General features: G+C 42.4%; 1 protein-coding gene across 1 annotated transcript in view; it reads left to right on the forward strand.

Moving 5' to 3' along the window:
• Nucleotides 1–200: 200 nt before the first annotated feature.
• LOC136835925 (malectin-A-like) overlaps nt 201–25248 on the forward strand; it is a 66830-nt gene continuing 41782 nt past the window's right edge. The window contains exons 1-2 of the mRNA XM_067099796.1: nt 201–390; nt 14968–15092. Coding sequence (XP_066955897.1) covers nt 255–390; nt 14968–15092 — 261 coding nt within the window. The 5' untranslated portion in view covers nt 201–254. The remainder of the gene's footprint in view (nt 391–14967; nt 15093–25248) is intronic.

The raw sequence follows: 25248 nt of genomic DNA on the forward strand, positions 1-25248 counted from the left end.
CGAACCATTATGTGTGTATTTTGATAGTCGAAACGTGATTTTATTTATTCTGTGCTAATTTTCAGTATTATTTATAAAAAAATATATTTATATGATAAAATTTGTTTAATAATTGTATTCTAATAAATTTATGTTTAAATCCCTGATATCTAAAATTAACGGACTTAAGAACTATGTATATGATGAATTCTACCGATAGCTTTACGATGTAGATTTTGTTGACAGCACAACAAACCTGTAGAGTCGTTTTACGTATGCCAGAAGATAAGATAAAACATTCATATTCTATGGCTTTTTGCAGTGTCGATATAATGTTGTTGCTACTCTTGTTTCTTATTTTCTTTTCAAGAGCAGCTGGTCTTGGCGAAGTGATCTACGCTATTAATGCTGGTAAGTAAAGGCTGTACCGGTATGTTATAGTAGGCTATCTTCGTGGATTTCCTTACAAGCAAAGGCTAATCCGATAGTGAAATGCCGGTCCAGTGGGATTTAGCGTAGGAAGGAGAGATGCTAGACTTATAGTATCGATTACAATTTCTGTAAAGTGGAAAAGTAAGAAAGGGAGCAAGCCGAAATGCCAATTTTCATTCGATGTGGACCGGAGTCTATTGGTAAAATGTGGGTATTTTAGATAGTTGCCGCAGGCCTAACGGGCGTTGGTAAGCCGGTATTATTTTATTTTTAATACCCCAACTAGATGTTGGAGTTTTGTTAAAATTTTGTTTTGATCCATTCTTTCATTTTGGACTTGGGCCTAGCCTAAAGGTATCGTATTCCTAGCCTGTGCCATGATGTGTGCATTGAATGTTTCTGATGTTTGTTTAGTTAGCAAATGATCTAACCAACCACACCTAACCTAACTTAGCTTAGGGTATCGATACCTTACCCTAGTGCATGATATTACCCTAGTTTGAAAACATTCCATGAACTTCCTTTAATCTTATTGAGAACTGTCAATGGGAGTAAGGTCCTTATAGGCTATTTCACTTCTTTTGTGTGTTCCCCCCTACCCCACAAGAAAACTAAAAAAAACCTGTTTTCCCACCTTTGTTCCTAAATTGCAGGATATAAGGATGGGGTCCACTATCTCTAAAAGTACTTATTTGCTACTGAAACAAGGGCCAGAAAGCACACATTAAAATATAGGAAAATTATCTTTTCAAGTCGATAATGCAATAATGGTTCAAAGTAAAATAATACTGAAGTTTTTAATGCTGTGCCCTTAAGTCTACTTAATAGCCTATACTTAATACAAAAATCAAACTTAGTAGCCTATACTTAATACAAAAATCAAACAAAAATTTATCACAAATTTATTGTTACAGAGATATTTACTGTCTTTTGTTTGTCTTAACATATACTATGTTCCCATGTGGTTGGTACTGAACATGGTTGACTGCACAAGAGAGGACATAGCAGTATTGTATCTGGTGAAAGAGATCCAGTTTTCAATCCCTCAGGTAGCCAAAGCCACTGGCCTCATATCGTGTGGGATATGGTACCTTGAAATCTGTAGAGAGGTACAATGTAAGTAGTGCGTTTACTGCATATTTCTCAGAATTCTAAGACATTTTTGGTCTAGCCTGTATCACAGTCTTTGCATATGTAGCTTACACACAAGAAATTTGGATATTATCCTACTTTAATAATACCAGTTCTTGATATTGGAGTTTTTATGCTTTGCGCTCAAGTTCCCTTAATATGCTTAATATGAAAAGCACACTAAAATCTTTCACAAATTTACTGTTACCAAGATATTTACTGTCTTTGTGTATATAGGTTCCCAGTGTCTTATCCCAAACCCTAGGGGACAGTTGTGTTTCAGTTTTCAGATTTTTTGGATATCACAATTGAAGCTTGCACCATAAATACACTTAACAGATTTTATTTCAAATAAAACCATTCTGTAAAACCCAAGTATACTTCATCAAAAGAACCATAATTACTGTTTATACTTGTGTATTATCTGATCTCATGTATCATGCAACCCTTAAAATTTTGTCCCCAAAACTTGATTTCATATCTCATGTCATGCATTAAGAATACTCTGCCTGTCTCATTTCCAGTAGATTCTGTTGATAATGCATATTACATAAAAGTTAGCTTTTGATTGATTAAGAGGTCTAAAAGTCAGGCTTATCAAACCTATGGCTTGTCTAATAATTCATTACTATTACTTATAATTAACAAATAATTATGATTTCTTGCAAAACACTGCCATAAAGAACAGCAGGTACTGATATAAATAACTAAATCTAGAAACATATGTTTTCTGGTGTTTGTTACTGTAATTATCTCACATTTTGTTAGAGTCTATTATAGTTGTTATCTTGTTAACTCTTAATGTTAATGTCCATAAGTAAAAATCGAATAAAATTGTATTCATCCTCCAAGCAGTGGAGAAGGTCTTAAGAAAGTATACCACTAAACTAAGCTGTAGCTAAGGAAACAAACTTATGTTTTGGAAAAGGTGAAAACAGCATCTGAAACTAGCAAAATCACACCTTCCCTCTGTTTAAAATTTACTCCACCTATAATTAATATAAGCTGCATTTTAACTCAGATTTTTTAATTGACAAAAATTTGTATCTCAGCATTATTTTTCATTTAACAACTAATGGTATTGAGGATGTAAGTATCACTCAGTTAACACTAGATAAGATATAGCAGTGATGTCGGTGAACGTAGTCAGCTTATGAAACCAAATGGTGCATGAATGTAATGTTCATATTTTATAACATGAGTTAGTGTGATAATACATATAATATAATAGGATACAGTAAGTAAAGCAAGTTTTATTAAAATTATCATTATTTTAAGCATAATTGTGCAAATTTGCTTTTGCAAATGGATGCTTCCCTCCACATAAAAACTTGGGTTTTAGAATTTCAGATAAGGGATTGCAAACCTGTATTTCATTATTCATACCTGCAGGGTTGGTACTAAATACTGTGTTCATGCAAGTGGTCATAGTATTAAAGTAAAAATATACCAATATTTTTACCTGTAGTAGTCTATAGTACAAATATTTTTGCCTCGTGAGTTGGAGTGGTTGACCAGAATACTCAAGAAACAGTAAAGCTCATGAAAGTCAATCAGAAAAACATTAATTCAGTACCTGCAACAGGTGCCAGCAATCAAGGAGATCAGCAGGTAAAAGAAGAATCTAGACAGTGCAGTACTAGGCATATTTTACTTGACATAACTTAGCATGCAGCATCTTGGTCCATATGTGTCTGAGACCTTCACTGAGATTAACGTCATACCCTAGACCTTCTTAATTTTATGTGCAAACTAGATGAGGTGAGGCAGTGAGATTTGGTGGCTGGGAGGAGGGAACTTATTTTATGACAAATGGATCTGTGCATATGGAAAAGCTTGTTTTATATAAGTAACTTACCAGGTAATTACATAGCTATAGGTTTTTAAACCACCGACAGGAACAACTTAGCAGAGAGCTTCAATTCATTTTCTGCTGGCTTCCGACTAACATCGGCGGTTTTCCGCAGTCTGCGTCATCGTTTTTTCGGATATTTTTACCAACTTTTGGTGAAGTATTCAAATTTTGTTGTGGCATTCAACCTTTTGGTTATTTGGTTAGCTTTGGTTAACGATAGTTATAACCATTTTTGGATTACAGTATCAGATTCTAGCTCATCTAGCATTTGCTTCTGTATAGAGGGGTGTAAGACTAGGTTAACGAAGTCTAAGTATGATTCTCACAGGAAGTGTACTAAATGTAGGGGGCAAGAGTGCATTAAAGATAACACTTACATAGAATGTCAGGATTGGGATGGTAGGAAGTGGAAAATATTATGAAAGTCTCATTTGGAAAAACTCGAAAGGGATGGGAAGAGGAAGGCGGCCGCTAGAGCCAAGAATAGAGCTAGTGTATAGTCCACTCCTTTACCTGGTCTTGTAGAGATAGAGCTATTTCTTCTCCTCCAATTCCTACTGTGTCTCTTATCTTTAGCCCTCCTACTTTACCACATACTCCTGTACCAGGCTCCCATGCTTCTGATCTTAATGCTATTGCCAGCCTTAAATCAAGGTTTGACCGTAAATTTGATTTGTTAGCCAGTACAGTGATGGAACTGGGGTCTTCCAACAGTGCTTTATGGAGCAGATGTCAAAGAACGTGCAAAGTGATAGTACTGTGAAAAGTGACAGTATTGTGCATGTTGAGGAGTTGGCTGCTCGTCCCGCCAGTGCTCCTAGACAAAGGTCCCTGTCCCACTCCCCACACTGGGAAGAAGACATACCAGAGGTCCAAAGGAGGCTGGTGTGGTTTGCCCATGGACAGTTGCTCCCTCCGTCGAACCTGTTGAGTGTTCCCAGGTTGCGACAAAGTGCCGTTGGAAAGGCTTGTCAGTATATGAACATCAGCTGTCTTTGGAGTTGGAGGTTTCCAGCTCCATTGCGCCTGCCTAAGAGGCACTCCGCTGATGCAGACTGCTCCCCTCCTCCAGTCGAGAGGCATAGGAAGGCCAGCCGTAGCCCACAGCCCTCCTGCAGTTTTATGTACCTGCCTGCCTGCTCTTCCTCATTGTTCTCCTTGGGACAGCCCAGAGCATTTCTCACCTCTTGAGCGCCCTTATTTGGCATCCAAGCACCCAAAGTGCCCATCATCTTCCTCAAAGATCCATTGCGCCTCTAAGCGCCCGCCTACTCCCGAGTGTTCAGTGCCCGCCTCTCAACGTCAGGCTTCTACTCCCGAACATGTGGTACCAACTGCTGAGCGCCTGGCACCAACTTTCGAGTGCCTGGTGCCAACTTCTGAGTGCCCAGTGCCACCTTCTCCTCCACATCCACTCTCATCAGCCCAGGAAGATCCTTCTTTAGGTTTCGATCAAGTGCCAGTTAACAGAACTTAGGGTATTTTAAAGGCATGAGCATCTGAGAGGCTGTTACCAACCCAGAGGTCTGAGCTTTGAACTAGTAAACAGTTCCTTCACAGACAAAGCAGAGGTACTTCCTGGAAGACTGATGGATGTGTATCTAAAAATATACATCCTTCATATATCCACCAAAAGTATGAAGTCACCCCTCTAATGGAATCAAATGCAGAACAGGTTGTTTCCATCTTGAACCAAGATTGTAGCACAAACTCATACATGAGTAGAGACTGATGATCAGTCTCCAGCCCTGAAACTGACTTCCATGCCAGGAAAATTTGATTGAAGTCAGCTCAGGGCTGAGACTGATCATCAGCCTCTACTCATGGTATGAGTTTGTACCACAATCTTTGTTCAAGATGGAAATAATTTGTTCTGTGTTTGATTCCACTAGAGGGGTAACTTCATACTTTTGGTGGATATATGAAGGATGTGTATTTTTAGATACCAATCCATCAGTCTTCCAGGAAGTACCTCTGCTTTGTCTGTGAAGGAACTGTTTACTAGTTCAAAGCTCAGTCCTTTGGGTTGGTAACGGCCTCTCAGATGCTCATGCAAGTTTTCACTTTGATTTCTCCTTGGACCTACTTTCACAGGATTAATCTTTTGCCTTGACTACTCGCTATGTCTGACGTTCTCAGAAGTGTATTTGCTGTAGAACAGCAAATGCACTGCCTCTTCACCTTTTGTCATGATGTGGAGATTGTGATAATGTGGGAGAAGTTGGGTCTCACGCCAAGCAGCAGGCAATTACCTAGGCATGCTAATGACAGCAGCAGGGAGATTGTTTTTCTCTCAGACACTTGTTCAGCAAGCTCAGGGAGGTTACAGCACAGTTCCAGCCATGACAGAAATGACCAGTTCAGCTTTGGCAAGTCGTCCTAAGTCATCTGTTATCCATGAAGAAGCTCATATCTTAGAGGCTCTCTTTAATGACAACTGAAGCAGCATTGGTCTTCCTTAAGTGATCCTCCCTCTCACTTTGTGCTCTTGAGCCAAGAAGTGAGGGAGGACCTTGCTTGATGGCTGGACGATGGGAAGTCCCTTGAACTCTTTACTTCTGGAGATGCCACTGTACTTGGGTGCACACGTAGGTCTCTCTCTTCCAGATATGTGGAGAGAGAATGACTTTCATGTGCATATCAACATCTTAGAAATGCATGTAACACTGCTAACCATGCAGACATTCCAGGATCTGCAGCATTGATGAGTGACAGTATGACCATACTGGCATGCATTAACAAATATTGGGAACAGTTTCCCTTGAATTTTTAAACATCTAACTTACCTGGTAGTTATATATATATAGCCTAAGTCCCTGACGTCACGGCAGAATTTCAAAAAACTCGCGGCAATCGCCGATCGTAGTCAGGTGAACCACCTGTGCGCCTCTCTACCCAGGTAAACCATTCCAACTATTCCTCCTCAGATCTTCCTGCCGCTGTGTCGCAATGATCGATGGAATTTCGCCTGAAGCCCTGTGTTTTTCACAACTTATTTTGGTGAAGTACCTTTGGCTTCAGCTTTCGCTTGTTTTAGAATTTCTTACAACATACCTGACTCTTCATCGAGTGTGAGAATGTGTGTGGGGGTGCCATAAAAGTCTCCTTGGGTCCCCACTTAGTATATGTGAAGAACGGGAATGGTTTGCTTATAGTCGGTGTATATGTGAGAAAGCTTGAAAGACCGGCTCAGAAGAACTAAGAGTACTGTGTCTCATCTTCTTGATATAACCAGGGAATAGTTCATTCTTTTCCCCTTGCTAACTATCCTATTGATCCTTCTCCATAATGGTAGTCTCTGAACCCCTACTGAAACAGGTAAGGACCCAACACTTAAAGATATGCTGGTCGCCATTCAGGCCCTGGGTCTAACAGGTAAAACCCTCTCAGAAGACAGGGATAATATGATTGACAGTAAGAGATCTAAAAAATACAAGTGTTAATATGTTGTTAGTGCAAGTGCAGTGAGGTGCGAATCAGCCGGTCCTGTCGATGCTCCTAGTCCTAGACCTCTTCCAAGCTCACCAACCCTGTGAGAAGGAAAGTCGACAGATGAAGGGAGGCGAGAGGCTTTAGCTAATGAAAGAGTGCGTCCCCTCGAGCGCACCTGCTGACGTTTCCCAGGACGCTCACCGGCCATAGGAAAGGCGAGGTTGAAAAACTTCGCTGCCGGACGACGAGTCCCCATCGCAGAGGTAACTCTGGGCACGGGATGCACTGGCTTCAGCGTCCAAAACGGAATACATCAAAAGCTCTACAGCTCAGATGCAGTGTCAACGTCAACCTGAGTGGAAACTTTTGACCGATGTCGCACTGGTGCCAGTTCTCGCAACCTCTAGGTTTGGCGGATCAGCGAACATTACAAGTTTGGGCGCCAGGAGGTAGCCAGGCGTCGAGAAGCTGGGCGCCAGGCGCCGAAAGGCCGGGGGAAGCTGGGACGCCAGGACGCCAGGCGCCGAGAAACTGGACACCAGGCCACCAAAGCGTCGAGGCTGGACGCCAGGACGCCGGACGTTGAGAAGCTGGACGCCAGGACGCCAAGTGTCGAGAAAGTTGACCCAGGGCGTCATGCGCCGCGAGGCTGGCCAAGATGTTAAGCTTTAAGAAAAATGGACGCTAAGGCGTCAAGAGACTGGACTCCTGGACACCGAACGTTATGATAATATTTTGAAAGGCGTCGCTTTCGGTCTTCGGACAATCGAAAAGGAGAATGATATATCCCGTGATTCTCCTGTGAATCCTTGTAGAGTTTTTCCTGACGAAGCGTTATAAAGGCCATCAGCTTTCATCAGACTTTAAAAGACTTATGAAACTATTTTCGGATTTTCAGAGAATCCCGCCTTCAGAATTTACTTTTGGGAAGGCGTTTAAGAGGGCAGTATTTACGGTGTTTTTTCCCTTCGTCCAAGAGGCGCTTAAAGTTTTGAATAAGTGGATACTTTTCGAAGAAGGAACAATAAAGACAGCCTTTGTTTTTTCTCCAGCCAAACTGGCTTCAAGATTTTAGCGTTTGTTATCAAACTGGAGAATCGCCGGCCTTGGAATAGCCTGCCTCTTCCCAGGAGACTTCTCGAATCTTGTTGACTCTTCTAGTCGAGTGGCCATGGGAAAACGAAGTTTTGTTGGTCAACATCAGAGTTAGACCTCCCTCAAAGGAAATTCTTAGGACCTTTGAGGTTTAGCAATTTGGACTACCCCGGGAGCTTGAGGAAGAAAGATGGAATTATTCAACACGACTGACACCGAAGAACTCATATATCTGATGTCGTGTATGGATAAAGGACTTGGAGGTGGTGCCAATGAATCAGCTACGCTTTCTCAGCGGGAATCCTGAAGAAAATGCCCATCTTTGATCTTTCCTGGCTAATGGGGTCACGTCCAGTCAAAATCAGAACTGTTTTATGCCCCTTTTTTCCTCTCACCTCTTCTCTCAAGATTTGGTAAAGAGGTCTTTTCATCCTTGGCCCTGAAAACCACGTAAGATCTAATATCTAAAACAGCTAGAAAAGTCCTACCAACGACTTTCATCGCTAAAAGAGTAAGGTTGAGGTTCCTGTGTTTTCAGGTGTCTGAGTCTTTAGATGAGTCGCCCTCCGATAGAGGTTCTCTAGGACGGGTAGTTGAAAGATAACGAAGAGCCTCTACATAGGGAAAAAGGAGGACACGACTCTTCTCTTGCAGACAGCAGTAAGAGCAGGCTGTCCAGCTTCTAGCAAGTGTGGGAGAGAAGGAGAGTGGACCTATTATCCATTCTGTTACTAAGAGGGGGTAATGATATAAATACCTTGGTTTTAACTGTGAAATAAATCCCTCTAACTCTTCACCAGCCGCACCGCTGGAATTGAACTCTGCCCAACGAATGACAGTCTGAAGTTCATCCGTTCGCCAACAAAGTTCTTCTAAGAGGTGCGCAAGATCGCTTTCCTGAGGAGGCCCCCTCTAGTAACAAGGTAAGACCAATAGTCCTTTCTGTCAAAATGCAACGACAGAACCAAGGCAAAGGCTCTACAGCAACAAGTGTCTATGATGTTGCAAAGGAAACCAGACAGAGAGTTCAAGATCCGATTCCCCGGATTCTACATTCAAGTTATTCCTGATCGGCTTGGGTGTTAGAGACTGGTGCTAGACGTGATTGCAACCAAAGGTCGCTATGGAAACGACAAAATCGGGTTCTAGTTGCAGTGACAGCATGACTGGATGGCCTCACTGGACTCTCCAGGATGCGATTTTTCACATTCCCATGCATCCGAACTCCAGAATTTTCTGAAGTTTGTCCATGGGAAAGTTTTTCCAGTTTCGATCTCTCTCTTTCGGTCTAAGCAGGCGTGGCTGACGCCTGGCCTGGAGTCGAGACCTCTCAAGAGCAAGTTACCCAGTATTGAGGGACGCCATGATAAGACTTCATAGACTCAGTTTGTAGCCACGGGAGCAACCCGAGCTCTTCCCCTTCCAGCCCAAAGGGTAGCTCTCTTTATTAAGAGAAAAACGTGAGCAGTTCTGTCAGTCAGGATACCAGGCTGCAAGGCGTGGTGGACACTGTGCTGTCTTCCGTACATTCTCCTTTTCCTTCTCGGATTGGTACTCGTTCACAACCCTCTCCCACTTAATCCATTATTGGCGTTGAGGAGGAAATAATTCCGTAGTTAATGCTTCCCCAGCCTGTCCCCAACAGCAGAAGCCCATAGAGCTTACTACAAAATATGCAGCAGGCTTTGTCTTCTCTGGTGCAAGCATGACAACCAGGCAAAGAGAAGAAGGATAATAGGCGTCCAACTAAAGCTTCTAGGCGTCCAGAAGTTTAAGACGCTGAACGTAGTAAATGAAACTCTAGACGCTGAATGCTCTGGTGTCAAGCATCTAGAATGAAACACCATGACGATAGCGTCAATGAACTCCAGGCGTCCCAGTGATCAAAGCGATGGATGTCAGGATGTCAGGCTTCAAGATATTGGAAGCCAAGGCGTGGAGGTAGCTCAGGGCATAAGATGCACTGGCAACAAGCGTCATGAATTTTCACAAGGATGATTACCAATGCTGCAGATTTTTCTTCACCCACGAGAACATCGAATCTCCTTGTGCCCAGCGACTGGCTCCTCAGAGCTCCTTCCCACATGCTACCGGAGGATCTTCACACCACCGATTCATGTCACAGAAGAATTAGGTCTTCACGATAAACAGAGAGAAATCTCAACTGATCTCATCCCAGAGGTTCTGTACCTTAGGATAAAGATTCAGTCAGGATTTTCGGCTTTTCCTTCTGTTGCAAAGAACAGGACAAGCCTTAAGAAAGTTTTAGGACTTTCTAAAGAGACAGACATGCTCGTGAGGAATGGATGAGTCTGCTGAGGACCCTTTCTCGCTAGAACAGTTTGTGTTTCCTCTAGAAGATTGATTCTATGCCCGTTACAGTTTCTTCTAAATCAGAACTGGGACAAGGAAATTGAACTGGAGACAAATTGTTTCCCCATTTCCCAATAAGGCCGTGTTTAGAAGTGGTGAATGACCCGTCAGCTCCAGGAGGACTTTTTCTCTACATCACAGGAACTCAGACCTAAAGTTGTTCTCCACGGTCGTTCAGGATGAGGAGCAACACTAGAAACAGGAAAGGAAGAACTAACTGCAATCCTTCTAGCTCTCAGGGAGTTCAAACACATAGTGGGGAACAGAGAGGTTGCAGGTCAAAACGCCGACAACACGTGACAGCGTTGCCCTACATCAGCAAATAAAGGGCACTCATTCCAGGTCTCTGCTCTGAGACAACAGAGAACCTCTTCTCTGGGCAAAGGGAAGAATGTCAAACTAGTAACCCTTTGTTTATCAAGGGAGAAAAAATATGAGGCCGGACATTTCTGAGCAGAAAAAATCAAGTCCTCTCAACAGAATGGAGCTGCTACTTCAGGGCGTCTTCAGAAGCATGTGGCGACTTTGGGGATGTCGTGCATAGATTTCTTAAGCACAGCGCAAGCGAAGAGACTGGAAACACTGCTCTCGGTATCAGATCCCGAGGCTGTATACATGAAACGCGTTTACTGGTGGACTGGTCCAATTTGGGTGTGTATGTTTTCCCTCTTTCAAGATAATACACAGGGTACTCAAATTTGTTTCACTGTGCCAGATTGATCATTGTGGCCTTTGGCCGATAAGGTGTTTCAGAGGTTCTGGACATCCCGGAATAAGAGAGTTCTACTCAAACAACCTCACTTGGAAAGATGGTAACCTGCTACTGAAAACTTACGTCTACGGTTTTTGAAAGAGGTTGGTGCTATTGGTTCACAGAGGTATACAGAATTGGAGGGATGGTGCAAGGACAACCATGTGTCCTCTTCCAATGTCTCTGTAACTCCAAATTTGGACTTCCTTCTATATTTTACCTCTATTAAGGGGTTATGGGAATGATGGCTTTTAGACCTGCCTGGGGAAACCTAGATTCTTCAAGGTCTGCTAAGGTTCAGAACTCAGGCATGGAACCTAAGGTTAGGTTCCTCATGATACCATCTTTTTTAAAGGACCTCACCATGAACTCTTTTCTTGGTCAGTTTGGGCTGTGAAAAGATTTAGTGGATACATGCTCTCAGCAGAATATAGATTTTAGACAAGACAAGGCAATCTGCTCACTGCAGCTAAGTCCTTGCAAAAATGAATACTCATCACAACCTGACCCTTAACGTTGAGATTCAGAATCCTAGCGGACATTACAGGGGAGGAGAGAGAGAAAGTCTATTCCAGGTAGGGCTCTAGGCTCTACCTGGACAGGACAAAAGGACTTAGAAGAGGAATTCCAGAAGAACTTTGGTGCTTAGTCAAAAAGCTCTCTGTACAAGATGTCGAAGAATGCTCTGTTTTTATTTTTATCAGACAATTGATGAAGCTCATATATTGGCGAGATGGACCACAAGATTGAAAGTAAAAGGCCGAGCTCAGGACAATAGCAACCTCTGTAGCCCTTAAGCAACAGGTCGGCAGGTATCTTGGACACGACCTTCTGGAGAAACAAGTTAGTATTTACCTCTCACTGTCTAAACAAGCCCAACATTATCACGAAGGCTGCTATCGCTGGGTCCGTTTATAGCATCTAATTCAGTAATGGGAGAAGGGAATACCCTACAATCCCATAAGCCAATACCCTTTTCTTACCTTGGGATGGAGAATTTTTATGGTTGTTTGTGAAGACTGGACGCGGTCTTCGCATTCATTGGTTTGAAAGTTCATGGTAGCGCTGGAACTAGGGTATTGAGAGGAGGTCTAGTCACATAGAGGTTATACACGGTTGACAGCCCCTAGAGATTTTCAGCCCCTGGGTGGATACGCTGGATCTCTTAAGGGAATGCCCAGACATAATGAGGCGAGTTCATTGAAGTCAGCTTCCTTAATCAATTCCATAAAACAATATCCTTTGTTCTTGCCTTGGAATGGTTGAAAATTTTGATGGTTGTTTGTGAAGTTGGCACAGTCTTCCACAATCATTGATTTTTAGGATGAATTTGTTCCTTGGTAGCGCCGGAACAAGGGTATTGAGAGGTTGTCTGTCACATAGAGGTTGGTACACGGTTGACAGCCCCTAGAGGTTTCAGCCACTCTGGGTGGATCGCTGGATCTCTTAAGGAATGCAGACATAATGAGGGATTCGTTGAAGTCAGCTTCCTTAACGTGGAACCTTAAGTTGTTTTGCAACCTTAATTAAATTCCAACGATGTTGGCTGTCTCTGACCACTCCACCAAAGGTGTCAATCAGCTATATATATAACTACCAGGTAAGTTAGATGTTTAAAAATGATATTTCATAAAAAATAGAATTTTTGAACATAACACCTGAGCAGTTATATATGTTATATTCCCACCCTCCTCCCCTCTAGAGACTAGGGCATGGAAGATCTGAGGAATAGTTGGAATGGTTCCAGGTACCTGGGTAGAGGCGCACAGGTGGTTCACCTGACTACCGATGAATGCGTGCGCGAGTTTTGAAATTCTGCCGTGACGTCAGGGACTTAAGCTATATATATACTACCAGGCTAAGTATGTTCAAAATTTATTTATTATGAAATATCATTTTAAAATTGGTAGTGGAAGCCTTATAGGTTGTTGAACTGCATTTTTGGCAGATCATTTCAGCTGCCAGGGCAGATTGTTGAGTCAGTCATTACTACATCCTTGCATTGGATTTTGGGGAATGCTAGTGTATGACTTTTTCCTTACAGCAAAGGCTCTAGTGTTCTAAGATGTCCCAGTAGACCTACTTGCTCTGTAGGATGCCCTCCAGCACCCTTGGAACAATCTGGGGATCAACAGTTTTTTTTTTTTCACTCCCAGTACGGATAACCCTGGTAGCTCCTTGACCCAGTGCTAAATAGTACCCCACTCTGCTTGCTTCTCTTGTCTTGGTGCCCAGAGAGAGAGTCCCACTTGGCCCACTCTTTGTTAGCCTTACATTTTGAGGCACCACCTGTCAGTTCAGCCACTCAACCTTCACAGTTGGAGGTTTTCTAGCATTTCCCACAAGATGAGAGGCTTTTCTCACAGGGTAGCTTGAGGATATCAATATGTCTCTTGAGGGCTTCAGCTAATGTGTACTAGAGAAGTGGGGCATCTTCTCTAGTCAGAGCTACTATTTAGCAGATTGCAGATTTACACTTCCACTTCCAGAGAGACAAGCTCCTCTCAACCTTCATTGATATCTGTTTTGAGCCAGGTTTTTCTGAGGCATTCATTCTCTGTAGAGTTGCCCATGCTCATGAGAAGCTTCAGAGCAACTTGCCCACCTTGGGAGCCTCAGCCTCCAGAGTAGAATGTGGTTTTTATCTTCTACATTAAAACTCAGGCGTCATAGAACCCACTGGGGAGGCTGTAAATTGAGATCTCACTCTCATGACACTTAGGTTAGCTTCATCGAAGTAGGTTGATGAGTTGCAGGGCCTTTTGTATTGTGTTTAGCATTTAGAGGGCTGAAAATCCATCTTATCCTCATTTTCCTGAGTTGTTACAAAATCTCAGAACCTGTCAGCCTCTTTTGAAAGATTTGAGAAATTTTTGGTTCCTTCCTTCAGGACTGTTGGTTTAAAGAAAAGTGTAACCCATTGGCAAGACTTGTCATCTAAGGAATACCTGACTTGGTCAAACTTAGTACTCTTATGGCTTTGTGAAGTGAGCAAGCAGACATATGGTTCATAACCAATTTTCAGTGACATTTCCAGCTCTTGCTGGTTTGGATACCTAGCGTGAGCTGGAAATAGTCACTGAAACTTGGTTTTGAAAGTTTACAAACTACAGTACTTTTAAAATTTTATATACCTGTTGATATATATTTAAAAGGGTTATGATGAAGCAAATCAGGATTCAGTAAATACCTTTGGTTTTAGGTAAAAATAGAGATATACTGTACATACTTATCATCTCTTGCCATTTCGTTACGATCATCAAATTTGCTAAAAAGTTAGTTTTGCTGGTATTAAGCCTTATGTTCCACTGACTAATATTTTTTAAGTATGCAGGATTAAATAGCTAGTAAAACTTCCCTATTTCCATGTTATCTTACTTGCGATAGCAAGAATCATGTTGCTCATAAAAACTAAAGCAACAAAGGACTTTGAACACACCCTTATGGACTTGTTTAGAGCACCATCAACATCATTACTGTACTCTACTGTTGGTTACTTGAAGACTGAATGAGGTTAACTGCTACGCACTTAAGCCTCCAGCACTGAGTTACCTACTTTATTTAGCTGAGCCATATGATTAAGTCAAAGGTAACATTAAAATGAATTCTTATTCATCCATAATCACATTGTCAAAGTTGTTTATTTTGAATTAGATCTAGAAATTTATTTCAAAGCTTAAGTGATTGGCTGTCATGAGTTTTTTTGTATTCAGTGTATAATAGTATAAGAACAGAGCAACTTTTGCCTAACCTTAGAGGGCTGGAAGGGTGGAATTAGACTGCACACATACTTTGAAACAGATACCAAATTGTATGATTGTAATATTAAAAAGTTCAGTCTTGAAATTTTGAGACTTAGACTTACTAAAGGTCAACAAAGTTGATTTTATTTGTAAGATATGACTTTTTTTTTTTTTAGGTGGAGATGCACATATTGATGTTTATGGAGTAAAATATGAAAAAGATCCACTTACTGGAAAAATTGGCACTGCATCAGATTTTGGCAAGCAGCTAGTTATTGGTAGAGTCCCTCCAGGTGATCAGGTATGTTTTCTTTATGTAGTAGAATGATTACAAGATCTGTTTTCTTCTGCTATGAATACTGGTTGTTTATACAAAAACTGATTATATCATTATATGGTACATAATATTTAAACAGTGTTTCTGTAGTTTTTAGCTTACAAATCTTCAGTGATAACTATCCATATTGTATAGTCATCAGTGATAGTCATAAAATTTAGAAATGGAGGGATGGATCAACTTTGTGGTTCTGTTTTATTTCCATTAGAGCAATGTGGCCGGGCTGTTATTAATGGATTGTGTGTTCAGTGATATGATGCCCACTATTACTGTAATTATATTTAAGAATTACGTGACTTTATTCATGAAGAGGATTGTATACAAAACAATGCAGCTACTGATAGTTATCAGAGAGGATTATGTATATAAATCAGTTTATATTTTTAGTTACAAAGAGGAACCTGTTCTCTTTTCAAAATATGGATTTCAAGTTTTTATCCATTTTTAATACAATCTTGTGAACTTAAGAAGTTCAAGTGTTTATAAAGTACTGTATATATGATTTGGAGTACTGTAGTTGGTTGTTGAAAAATTGTTACAATAATTCTTATTTTTTGTTTTTTCCATGTCATGCAATGTAAATTAAAAAATATATTTTTATATAAGTAACTTACCCAGTAATTACATAGCTATTACAGTAGTTTCTTTTAACCCGGCAGCTGTTTTTTCTTCGTTTTGTTTTAGTTATGGCTGCACTGCCTGTGTGCCCACTCCTTACAACATGCAAAGAGCTCACATTTTCCGACGGCTATGATTTCACTGTGGCTGGTAGCAGCTTGAGCAAAGAGCTTCAATTTGTTTCGTTCATGGTTGAAGGACTGTGGCTGGTAGCAGCTTGAATTTTGAAATTTATACTTTGCTGGTTGTTTGCTAATGGATTGGTGAAGTATTTATTTTTGTAGCCTTTCGGCACAATTTAGATAGTGGTAGGCGAGTTTTGCTCATTGGTTTAGACTTTTTTCCCATTTTTGGACTTGTCCTAGAATTTTCCAGGATGTCTGACACTAGTATAGAACTAGTATTAGGTATTGTAGCAAAGGCTGCAATAATAGACTGACTAAAGAATCCTACAACTCTCACACTGTTTGTGTTCAGTACAACCAAAGGCCGTTGGAAAGGCCTTCAAGTAAGTGCTCACTGTATGTCCTCCAGCTCCAAAGATTTTAGTCCCAGGCACTCACGGTGCTATGCAGACAAGTTATGCCCACTGAAAAGGCGTGCAGTGGATTTCGAGATTTCTCCCTGTTCCTTGTCACTGGGAAAGCGGATTCAATCTTCTGCTTCTTCAGACGACAGTCACAAATTGCGCCAAAGCGCCTTGTGGCGCATAGACGTTTTTCGTTGAATAAAGGAACCCCTTCATCAGGACTTGCTCACCCAGCACCTTCATCTCTTCAATCAGGCCAGCAACTAGTGTCGAAGCACCCAAGCTCCTGCTTGCAGATGAGCGCCCACTTCCGCCCGTTCGCCATCAGGTTTCGTCACTGGCTCCCATCTCTACAGTGCTCTCTGAACGCCCATTGGTGCCCGCTCCTCCACCGCTTCATTGTAGTGTCGTCTCAGACATTGTTCCTCCTTCAGTTGACCCAATTCAGAGCAAACTGGATAATATTCTAAGATTTCTTCAGAAGGCTCCTTCTACAGCTCAGATGACAGCAGACTTATCGCTTTCTCCTGTTTCTTCTTCTGAAGAGGTTGTTCCAGATCAAGATGCTCCTTCATTAGGTGTACTCTGAGTCGTTGAGATTCCTGCTAGCAACTTTTTCCAAGCATCTCTTTCACCAGCTACTCCCCTTCTCCTGCTTCGACTTTCTTTATGACCCTCAGTCGGTTCTTTGAAATTGCCAAATGGTTCTTTCCTCTTCAGTGAAGAAGGCACTGGAGTGAAGTAGAAGGGTGGTTTTCTGAGAGGAGGGAGCAAGGTAAAGCAGTTTTTTGTTTCCCGCCTTCCAAGTTGTCCAGATCGAGTTACAGGTTTTATGTAACCGGAGAAGCGCCTTCCCTTGGAGTCTCTGCCTCCTCTCAGGGAGACTTCTCTGGCCTTATCAACTTGGCTAGGAGATCAGCTTTCTCCTCAGCCGAAATTATGTTTTCAGCTTTGGAACTAGCTCACCTTCTCAAGATTATTTTTAAGGTTTTCGAAGTGATGAGCTTCTAGACTGGGCAGTGGGCACACTAGTGCTCAAGCTTAGAGACTGCTCCTTGTTACCTCAAGAAATTTCTTCAGATCTCTTAGGAGTACTTTGCTGTACTGACAGGAGCATTCGCGATAGTACGCAGAAGTTAGCTTGTTTTTATGTCATGGGTGTGCTTAAGAAAAGAGCTTTGATGTTTTTTTACTTCGAAAGCGCCCTCCATCTCAGAGATCAGCCCTCCTCTTCTCCCCTTGGACAAGATGTGTCTTTTACCCAGGCTATAGTACTGACATTGCCTCTGACTTGCAGAAAAGAGCACCTAGGACCTGCTCTCCCAATCTGCGAGACTCCAAGGATTCTTTGACTCTTCCTCCCAGATCTTACGTCTCGCTGCAGCCTACTCCCTTTGGAGCTCCTGTTCTAGGACACATACTAAAACAAGAACATATACCCGTTTTTGCCAGCAGGGTTCATCAAGAAGTCTTCCTCCAAGAAATGAGTCATAGTCCTCCAGATTTAGGTGGAGCGCAGCTCCTTCCACTGGGGAACGGTGGGAACAAAGGAGTGGAACCCTCAGATAGTGTCTGTCCTGAAGGAGGGCTACACTATCCTTTTAAACAAACCACCTCTAATTCCACAAGCCTGTCAAATTGACAGCTTGCTCTCCAGGCTCGAGGATATGCTGCTCTCTTGCTAGAGGCTCAGGTCATTGTTCCAGAAAGAGGCTATAGAGATAGTAGAGGACATTCATTTTCTGAGATTCTACAACCGTCTCTTTGTAGTGCCCAAGTCATCGAGGGCCTGGAGACCCGTTTTGGACGTAAGTGCTCTAAATATCTTTGTCAAAAAGACAACATTCAAGATGGAAACAAACCAATCGGTTCTTGCATCCATTCGCCAGGGAGAATGGATGGCGTCCATCGACATGCAGGACACGTACTTTCATGTTCCAGTGCATCCGACGTTGAGAAAATACCTCAGGTTTGTGTTTCAGGGCAAGGTGTTCCAATTTCAGGCTCTGTGCTTCAGTCTCTTGATGGCTCTGCAAGTGTTCACCAGGGTGTTGGATCCCCTAGTGAAATGACTTCATTTGATGGGGATAAAAATCTCCTTATATCTAGATGATTGGTTACTATGTTCCTGCTCGAAAGCTCAATGTACAGAGATCATTCGCACAACTCTTCTCTTGGCCAATGAATTGGGTCTGCTCATCAGTCGGGACAAGTCTCTCCTGACACCTTCTCGGGATTTTTGGGTTTTTCCAGTCCCAAAGTAGACAAGTGTCTCTAGACAAATGGAGGAATTTCTGGAACTAAACGTTTGTTTGGCCAATCAGTGGATGAGTCTTCTTGGCAGCCTCTTGTCCATGGAACAATTCGTCACTCTGGGAAGACTTCACCTGATACCTATCCAGTTCTTCCTCAGAGCCAGCTGGAACAGGAAAAAGTTTCCGGACTCATTTGTGTTCCTGATAATAGTGGAAATCAAGGAGGACCTTCGTTGGTGGAATTCCAGGAAGAAGCTATCAGAAGGGAAATCTCTTCAACCTCTGAACCCCGGCGTCGAACCTAGGTTGGGGAGCTCTTTTGGTGTTAAAAGAAGTGTCAAGTACCTGGTCTCAGGAACAGCAAAACTGGCACATCAATTTAAAAGAGTTACAGGCGATATTTCTGGGCCTACAGTGCTTCGCTTCAGAAGTGCGCAAGAAGACAGTAGCAGTGCATTCAGACAGCATGATGGCACTTGTGTATATCAAGAAACAAGGGGGAACCTACTTGTTCTCCCTGTATGAAGTGGCAAGGGGTTTTCTTCTTTGGTTACACCAGAACGACACTCAAGTGACAACGCATTTTATCCAGCGGAGACTCACCGTTCTGGCAGATGAATTGAGCCGTCAGAGACAGATCCTTCCTACAGAATGGACATTAGACCCGTTATTTGTCTGGATCTGTGGAAGCTCTGGGGGAAACCCATGATAGATTTGTTCACGTCCTCCAGAAATCACCACTTCCTCTCTTTTGCTCACCAGTACCAGATCCCTTAGAATGGGCGACTGATGCAATGTTGCAGGACTGGTCGGGGCAAAGATCTTTATGCCTTTCCCCCATTCAGTTTAGTGAGACAAGTCATCAACAAATTCTGGTGCCCTCAAAACCTGTCCATGATTTTGATAGCCTCCTTCTGGCCAGCAAAAGAGTGGTTCCCGGATCTGCTGGAACTTCTTGCGGACTTCCCGAGAGTGCTGCCACAGAAGCAACAACTTCTCAGGCAACCTCACTTCCAACGGTTCCACCAAAACCTGTCTTCTTTGGCCCAAACAGGATTCAAACTGTTAGGCAACTGCTCCGAAAGAAGGGCTTTTCAAGAGCGGCTGCAGACGCAGTTGCAAAGTGCAGAAGACAGTCATCAGATAATGTCTACCAGGCTAAATGGTCCACCTTCAGGTCTTGGTGCAGACGAAATAACGTGTCCTCTTCTAGTACCTCTGTAGCAGAAATAGCAGACTTTCTTCTGTTCCTTTGCTCCACTAAAGGACTTTCCACCTCTACCATTAAAGGCTACAGAGCTATGCTTAGCTCAGTTTTCTGCCATAAAGGAATGGACTTATCGTCTAACCAGGATTTGTCCAACCTTATTAAGTCCTTTGATACCGTAAAGCTTAAGGAAAAACCTTTGTTGTCCTGGAATCTAGGTGTGGTATTTAGGTGGCTGGCCAGTTCACGTTTTGAGCCCATGCAATCTATCTCTTTAAGGGATCTTACCAGGAAAACTTTTTCTGGTCGTCTTGGCCACTGCCAAAAGATCCAGTGAAATGCATGCTTTGGACAGAAATATCGGATTTTCTCAGGGGAATGAAGTTTGCTCCTTTTCCCTAGACTTTTTAGCCAAGAACGAATCGCCATCGAGTCCATGGCCTCATTCTTTTACGATCAAGAGCTTGTCCGAGATAGTAGACCGTCTGAAGAAGAAAGAACTCTCCGTCCAGTAAGGGCCCTTAAGTTTTATCTTCACAGAACGAAGCACATTTGTGGTACTTCAAGGAACCTTTGGTGTTCTGTGAAATATCCCTCTCGACCCTTGTCTATAATGCCCTGGCATTCTTTCTCAGGAACTTGATTTCGGAAGCACATTCCATGGTGAGCGAACACTCTCTCTTCTCTTGCAAGGCAAAAGCTCGTGAGATAAGAGCGGTTGCTACGTCTTTGGCGTTTAAGCTCAATTTATCCCTCATGTCAGTTGTGCAAGCGACATTTTGGAAGTGCAGGTCAGTGTTTGCATCGCATTACTTAAGGGATATTGAAACTACTTACGATCAGCGCTGCACCTTGGGTCCGTTTTACCCAGCTGGCATGGTGTTGGGGGAGGAAACGTAGAAAGCAATGTCCTTTCTTTAATCTCTTCGCCTTGCTTAGGTGTTGAGTTTTTTGCGGAGCCTGGGAGTACTGCGTACTTGGAGTATCTTCCAGTCTTTTGGTTTTAATGGTTGGGTATTGGTGCTTTTAATTTGGTTTTTTGTTGGTTATGGTGACTATTTGCTCTGGTTATTTGTGTGTTACTGTGCCCTGGGCAGGGGCATCTTGTTGTACTTTGCTAGCCCTTGGAAATTAGTCCATCGCTAAAAAGCACCAACTGTAGTAGTAGGCCCTCAAGGCTTTACCGCCTCACCTCTACTGGATAAGATGAGCGCCAACCAGAGGGAGTATCTACCTGTAGCAGCGCTCTTATCAGGTAAGGTTCAACAACATTGATTCAGTGTTAGCAGATTTCTATTCTCAAACTCATTACTATTAATAATGTTTTGGGGTAGATATGTCCAACCTTCCCACCTCCATTCAATGTGGGAATCAGCTATGTAATTACTGGGTAAGCTACTTACATAAAAATGACATTTTTATAATAAGATAAAGTTTTACTTATACTTACCCAGTAATTACATGATCGGAGCCCGCCCACCTCCCCTCACTTGGACATAAGGACATAAACAAATTGAAGCTCTTTGCTATGTTGTACCTTTTCTTACACCTGAAAATGGGCTGGGCACATCACCATAACCAAAACAAACTAGCGTGACCTGCAATTTCCAAATTTTAAGCTGCCAGTTAAAAGAAACTAATAGCAATGTAATTACTGGGTAAGTATATATAAAACTTTATTTTATTATAAAAATTCATTTTCAGCAGTGAAGACTGTTTTTTAGAAGTCAGTCCAACAGTTATGTGTCATGTAATTGATTGTACAGGAGTGTCAAAGCAAGGAAATTCAGTGCCTTAAATTTAAAGGATAAGCAGTATGATAACCCAAAAATTGTGGAAGTTAAAAAAGCCAAGGAAGCCTCTGATTCATAACTGATATGTTACTCCCTGTAAGTAAATAGGGGGAAACATAAAGCAGCTAACTGCAGTGAAAAGAAAGTAGACAGCACCTTAGATATTAGTATGAAAAGATATGAATTAGCCATTATATTAAAAGCTGGAAATAATACAGTACCAAGACAGACTGCTTCAGAGGTCCAATACTCCAAATATCAAGAATATTGAGTAATTTTTCTCTTTTCTAACTTCTAACACCAAAAATTTTATTACTTTTCTGAAGAGGTTATGTTGCATCCGTGCTCATACTCAGAGGCAGTTAAATTAAGTGTAAACTTTGAGTAGACCTGGGTTCTCCATGACAAGCATATTGACAGTCTTGGCAGACACTGATTAGGAGCAGGCAGGCAATAGGGTATAGGTTCCTTTTAAACTTTCAAGTAGATTTGAAATCTGCTCTAAAAATGTTACTGCCCATTATGTCAGTATATGTTATTTAAGTGGAGTAACTGATATGTAAGTGTGATGTGGAGAAGGCAGTTGGTTCCTCCTTTCCCATAGACTCCCAGCTATGTGCTGATATCTTTTACAGCTGGGTCAGTTTGGTGAGTGGTAGGAGAGAATTGAGCCCTATGCCTTGCAAGTGACAGCTGAGTGTTCTACCACTGACCCACGCTATCCCCTGTGATTATTACATGATGAAAATGACCCACCCTTTATGTAAGGCATTTGATGATTGAATACTTAAGTCTCCAGGAGCTGAAAAGTCCCATAGGCTTTCATGTGCTTGTCCTTCCCAAGCTTTAGTAGGCGATGGTCTTCAGATATCCCCAGGTGTTCCGTCCACCATAGGTAGGGCTGACATGGATCGTACAGAGTAAGCAGCCTACCTGTTCTCTTTAGGACAAAAGCACTGCTTGTAACTTTTCCATCTGTGTTTCACCAGAAACACACCTGATTGAGGCTTCACTAATTCACAAGCAACAGATCTCTGTACATTGCTAATGGGTATCGAGACAGTCTGCCTACCCAAAATCGTGCTGCTCATAGCTGGCCAATGGCTTACCCTCGTCCCTGGAGTCATGTTTGAGCAAGTACTCTTTCTCAGTGACCTTTTCCTGTTCATTGTCATGCAAACGTGGGGTGCTTCACAAGTTGGATGACCACAGCTGGGAATCAGTTCCATACATGGTTATCCTTAGCCCAGAGTACATCATCTAGTATCATGGGTATTGATAATATTACTGTCCCATGAACAGGCACTAGAGCAGACCAGTGCACCATCCCCTCTTGAGGAAAGACCCAAGCAGTGACTTTGGCTTCTTTATAGTGGGACTCTCTACCATTTCCAAACTGTGTGCTTAAGGCTAGTAATGGCCCCATAGATGTTCACAGGGGTGTCCACCTTGGTTTCAGCCTTTACCCATTTGCAGGGTATACACTTTCTGTGTTACTTAGGTGACTGGTTAAGTCTGTTGTCCTCAGAGGTACAGTTGCTGTGGAACAGAGACTGTCTTCTTGGTTTTTGTCATGACTTAGGGATCATGATAAGCTTTTAGATGTTGGATCTCGTCCTCAGACAGCAGACAGAGTACCTGGATGGACTTTTGGCAGGTCTCCTTGACCATTTGTCATCATTTGGGAAGCTCATTCTGCATGGACATTTTCCCCTGGATGTAGCAATGATCATCTCTAAGCAGTCCTCATTCTCAGCTCATGCCATGAGTGGGAGATCAGAGAGGGTCTTGCATGGTTGCCAGATAACAAAAACCTCCTTGTGTGAGTTGCCCTGCACTCCCCACCTCCCAAAATATGTCTGCAAGCAGACACATCAGAGGAGGGGTGGCTAGCACACCTGAACTGAATGGTTTTTTCATTGCAACTGTGTGGGCAATGGATGAACCTCATCTGCATAAAAGCATTTTGGAAGGCAAGAAGTACTGCTAGCTCTTCAATCATTCCAGAAATGTTTGATGTGTCACCGCATGGCACTGATGAGTAGTAACATGACTGTAGTGACCTTAGTAACTTATGTCAACAAGCAGGTGGGGTGGGAGACCAGTTTCCCTTCACTTTTGACAGTTGGTGAAGCAGATGCAATAGTGGACGTTTCTTCATGCTGTTAAACCATCAGCCTGGAATATTCTGGGAATGAAGAATTTTTTTTGCATCCTAGTTGATCTACCTATGGCAGGTACTGTAGTAGGGACAAGTAGTCCTTGCTCCTTCATGGGGATGAGGCTATTTAAGCCTTTAGAATCACTAGTGATTGACCTGCTCACCTTGCAACTAAACAGGAAGCTCCCATTGTTCAGTTTTCCATTGTAAGATCACTGGAGAGTACTGGAGGATGCCACCCAGCGCCCCCAGGTACATTCTGGATGCCTGTGGCTTTTTTCCAATCACTGTGTCCCACTGTCTGGTCACTTGTTTGTTTATCCCTGGGACTAAGTTACCCATGTAACCCCTCAAGGATTCCATCCTTGCCTAATGGTATCCCATTCTGTTGGCTGTTGGCAGGGTCCCCAAGAGTTTTCATGTGGCTCATTCTCTCAATGAGGGGAAGTGGGCCATTATTTATACTATAGTTGTCAATACAAAGGGGTCTTTCTCTGGTTGGATATTATGTTCATTGGATTGTGAACATAAGTAGCACAGAATTCTTGTCTGGTACAATACTTGGAGGGTTGGAATTTCTCTTGGTCATTACTTCCTGGGTTTATGGGGAACCCAGGACTAAGCACTTTTGACAAGACATAAAAGCTCTCTGGGACCTTACTGGTGGTCTGGATGAGAGGCCTCTGTGCCTGGTGTGACTCACCAATACTACCATAGCAGGACCTAGTTTCATAGGTCAGTGTAAGTGGTTCTTGCTAGTACCACTAAATGCAAGATGCGGGTGCCAAGGAACCCCTTTGTTTTTGACTGTATAATGTATCAAAAGAGCTTACAACACTTCTGGCAAGTGGACAGTTGTACATTAATGGCAAAAGCTCATGAAGTCAAGAGGCATGGAACAGTCCTTTGGCATTTTAGAGTAACACAGGTAATGAGGGTAGGTGTCTGAAGCCTTAGACTACCATTACCTCATTCTACCTGAGGGACATCACTCACAGCTCCTTATCCAAGGGATCTGTGGTGACTGTTCATCCCAGTTCCTGTTGGATGTAGAGCATCTTGCCTGAGGTACTTGGAGGGCATAAATCTGGAGTTGAATGGTAGAATGACTGCTGGTGGCTACTCAATTGAGCAACCATTCATAGAGCTCAGCTGGTAAAAAGTGACTCCCTCTGTTATTTTTTTTGGGTGGGGTAATACAGAAATACAGTATTGCGAACTTATCAGTTGTATCTAGACACCCTCTCTCTGTTATTTTTTTTGGGTGGGGTAATACAGGAATACAGTATTGTGAACTTATCAGTTGTATCTAGACACCCTCACTCAGGCTCAGGGCCCTACTGCTCTGGCATCCATTGCTTCCGTTGCTAGTTGGGTTTCAGCTTCTTATTCAGTTTGCAGAGATAACCTCCCTCTTAAGAAGTGATGATTTGTATTTCTATAGGAACAAATAAATTTTTAATGTAATGTATATTTTTGTTAGGTACACAAACCAGAGCCTGTTAGTATGATATTTCCCACCTCAGCCACTTTGCTTTGTTCCTAATGCTGAAGGAA

The sequence above is a fragment of the Macrobrachium rosenbergii genome, chromosome 55 (assembly GCF_040412425.1).
Source record: "Macrobrachium rosenbergii isolate ZJJX-2024 chromosome 55, ASM4041242v1, whole genome shotgun sequence".
Classification (NCBI taxonomy): domain Eukaryota; kingdom Metazoa; phylum Arthropoda; class Malacostraca; order Decapoda; family Palaemonidae; genus Macrobrachium; species Macrobrachium rosenbergii.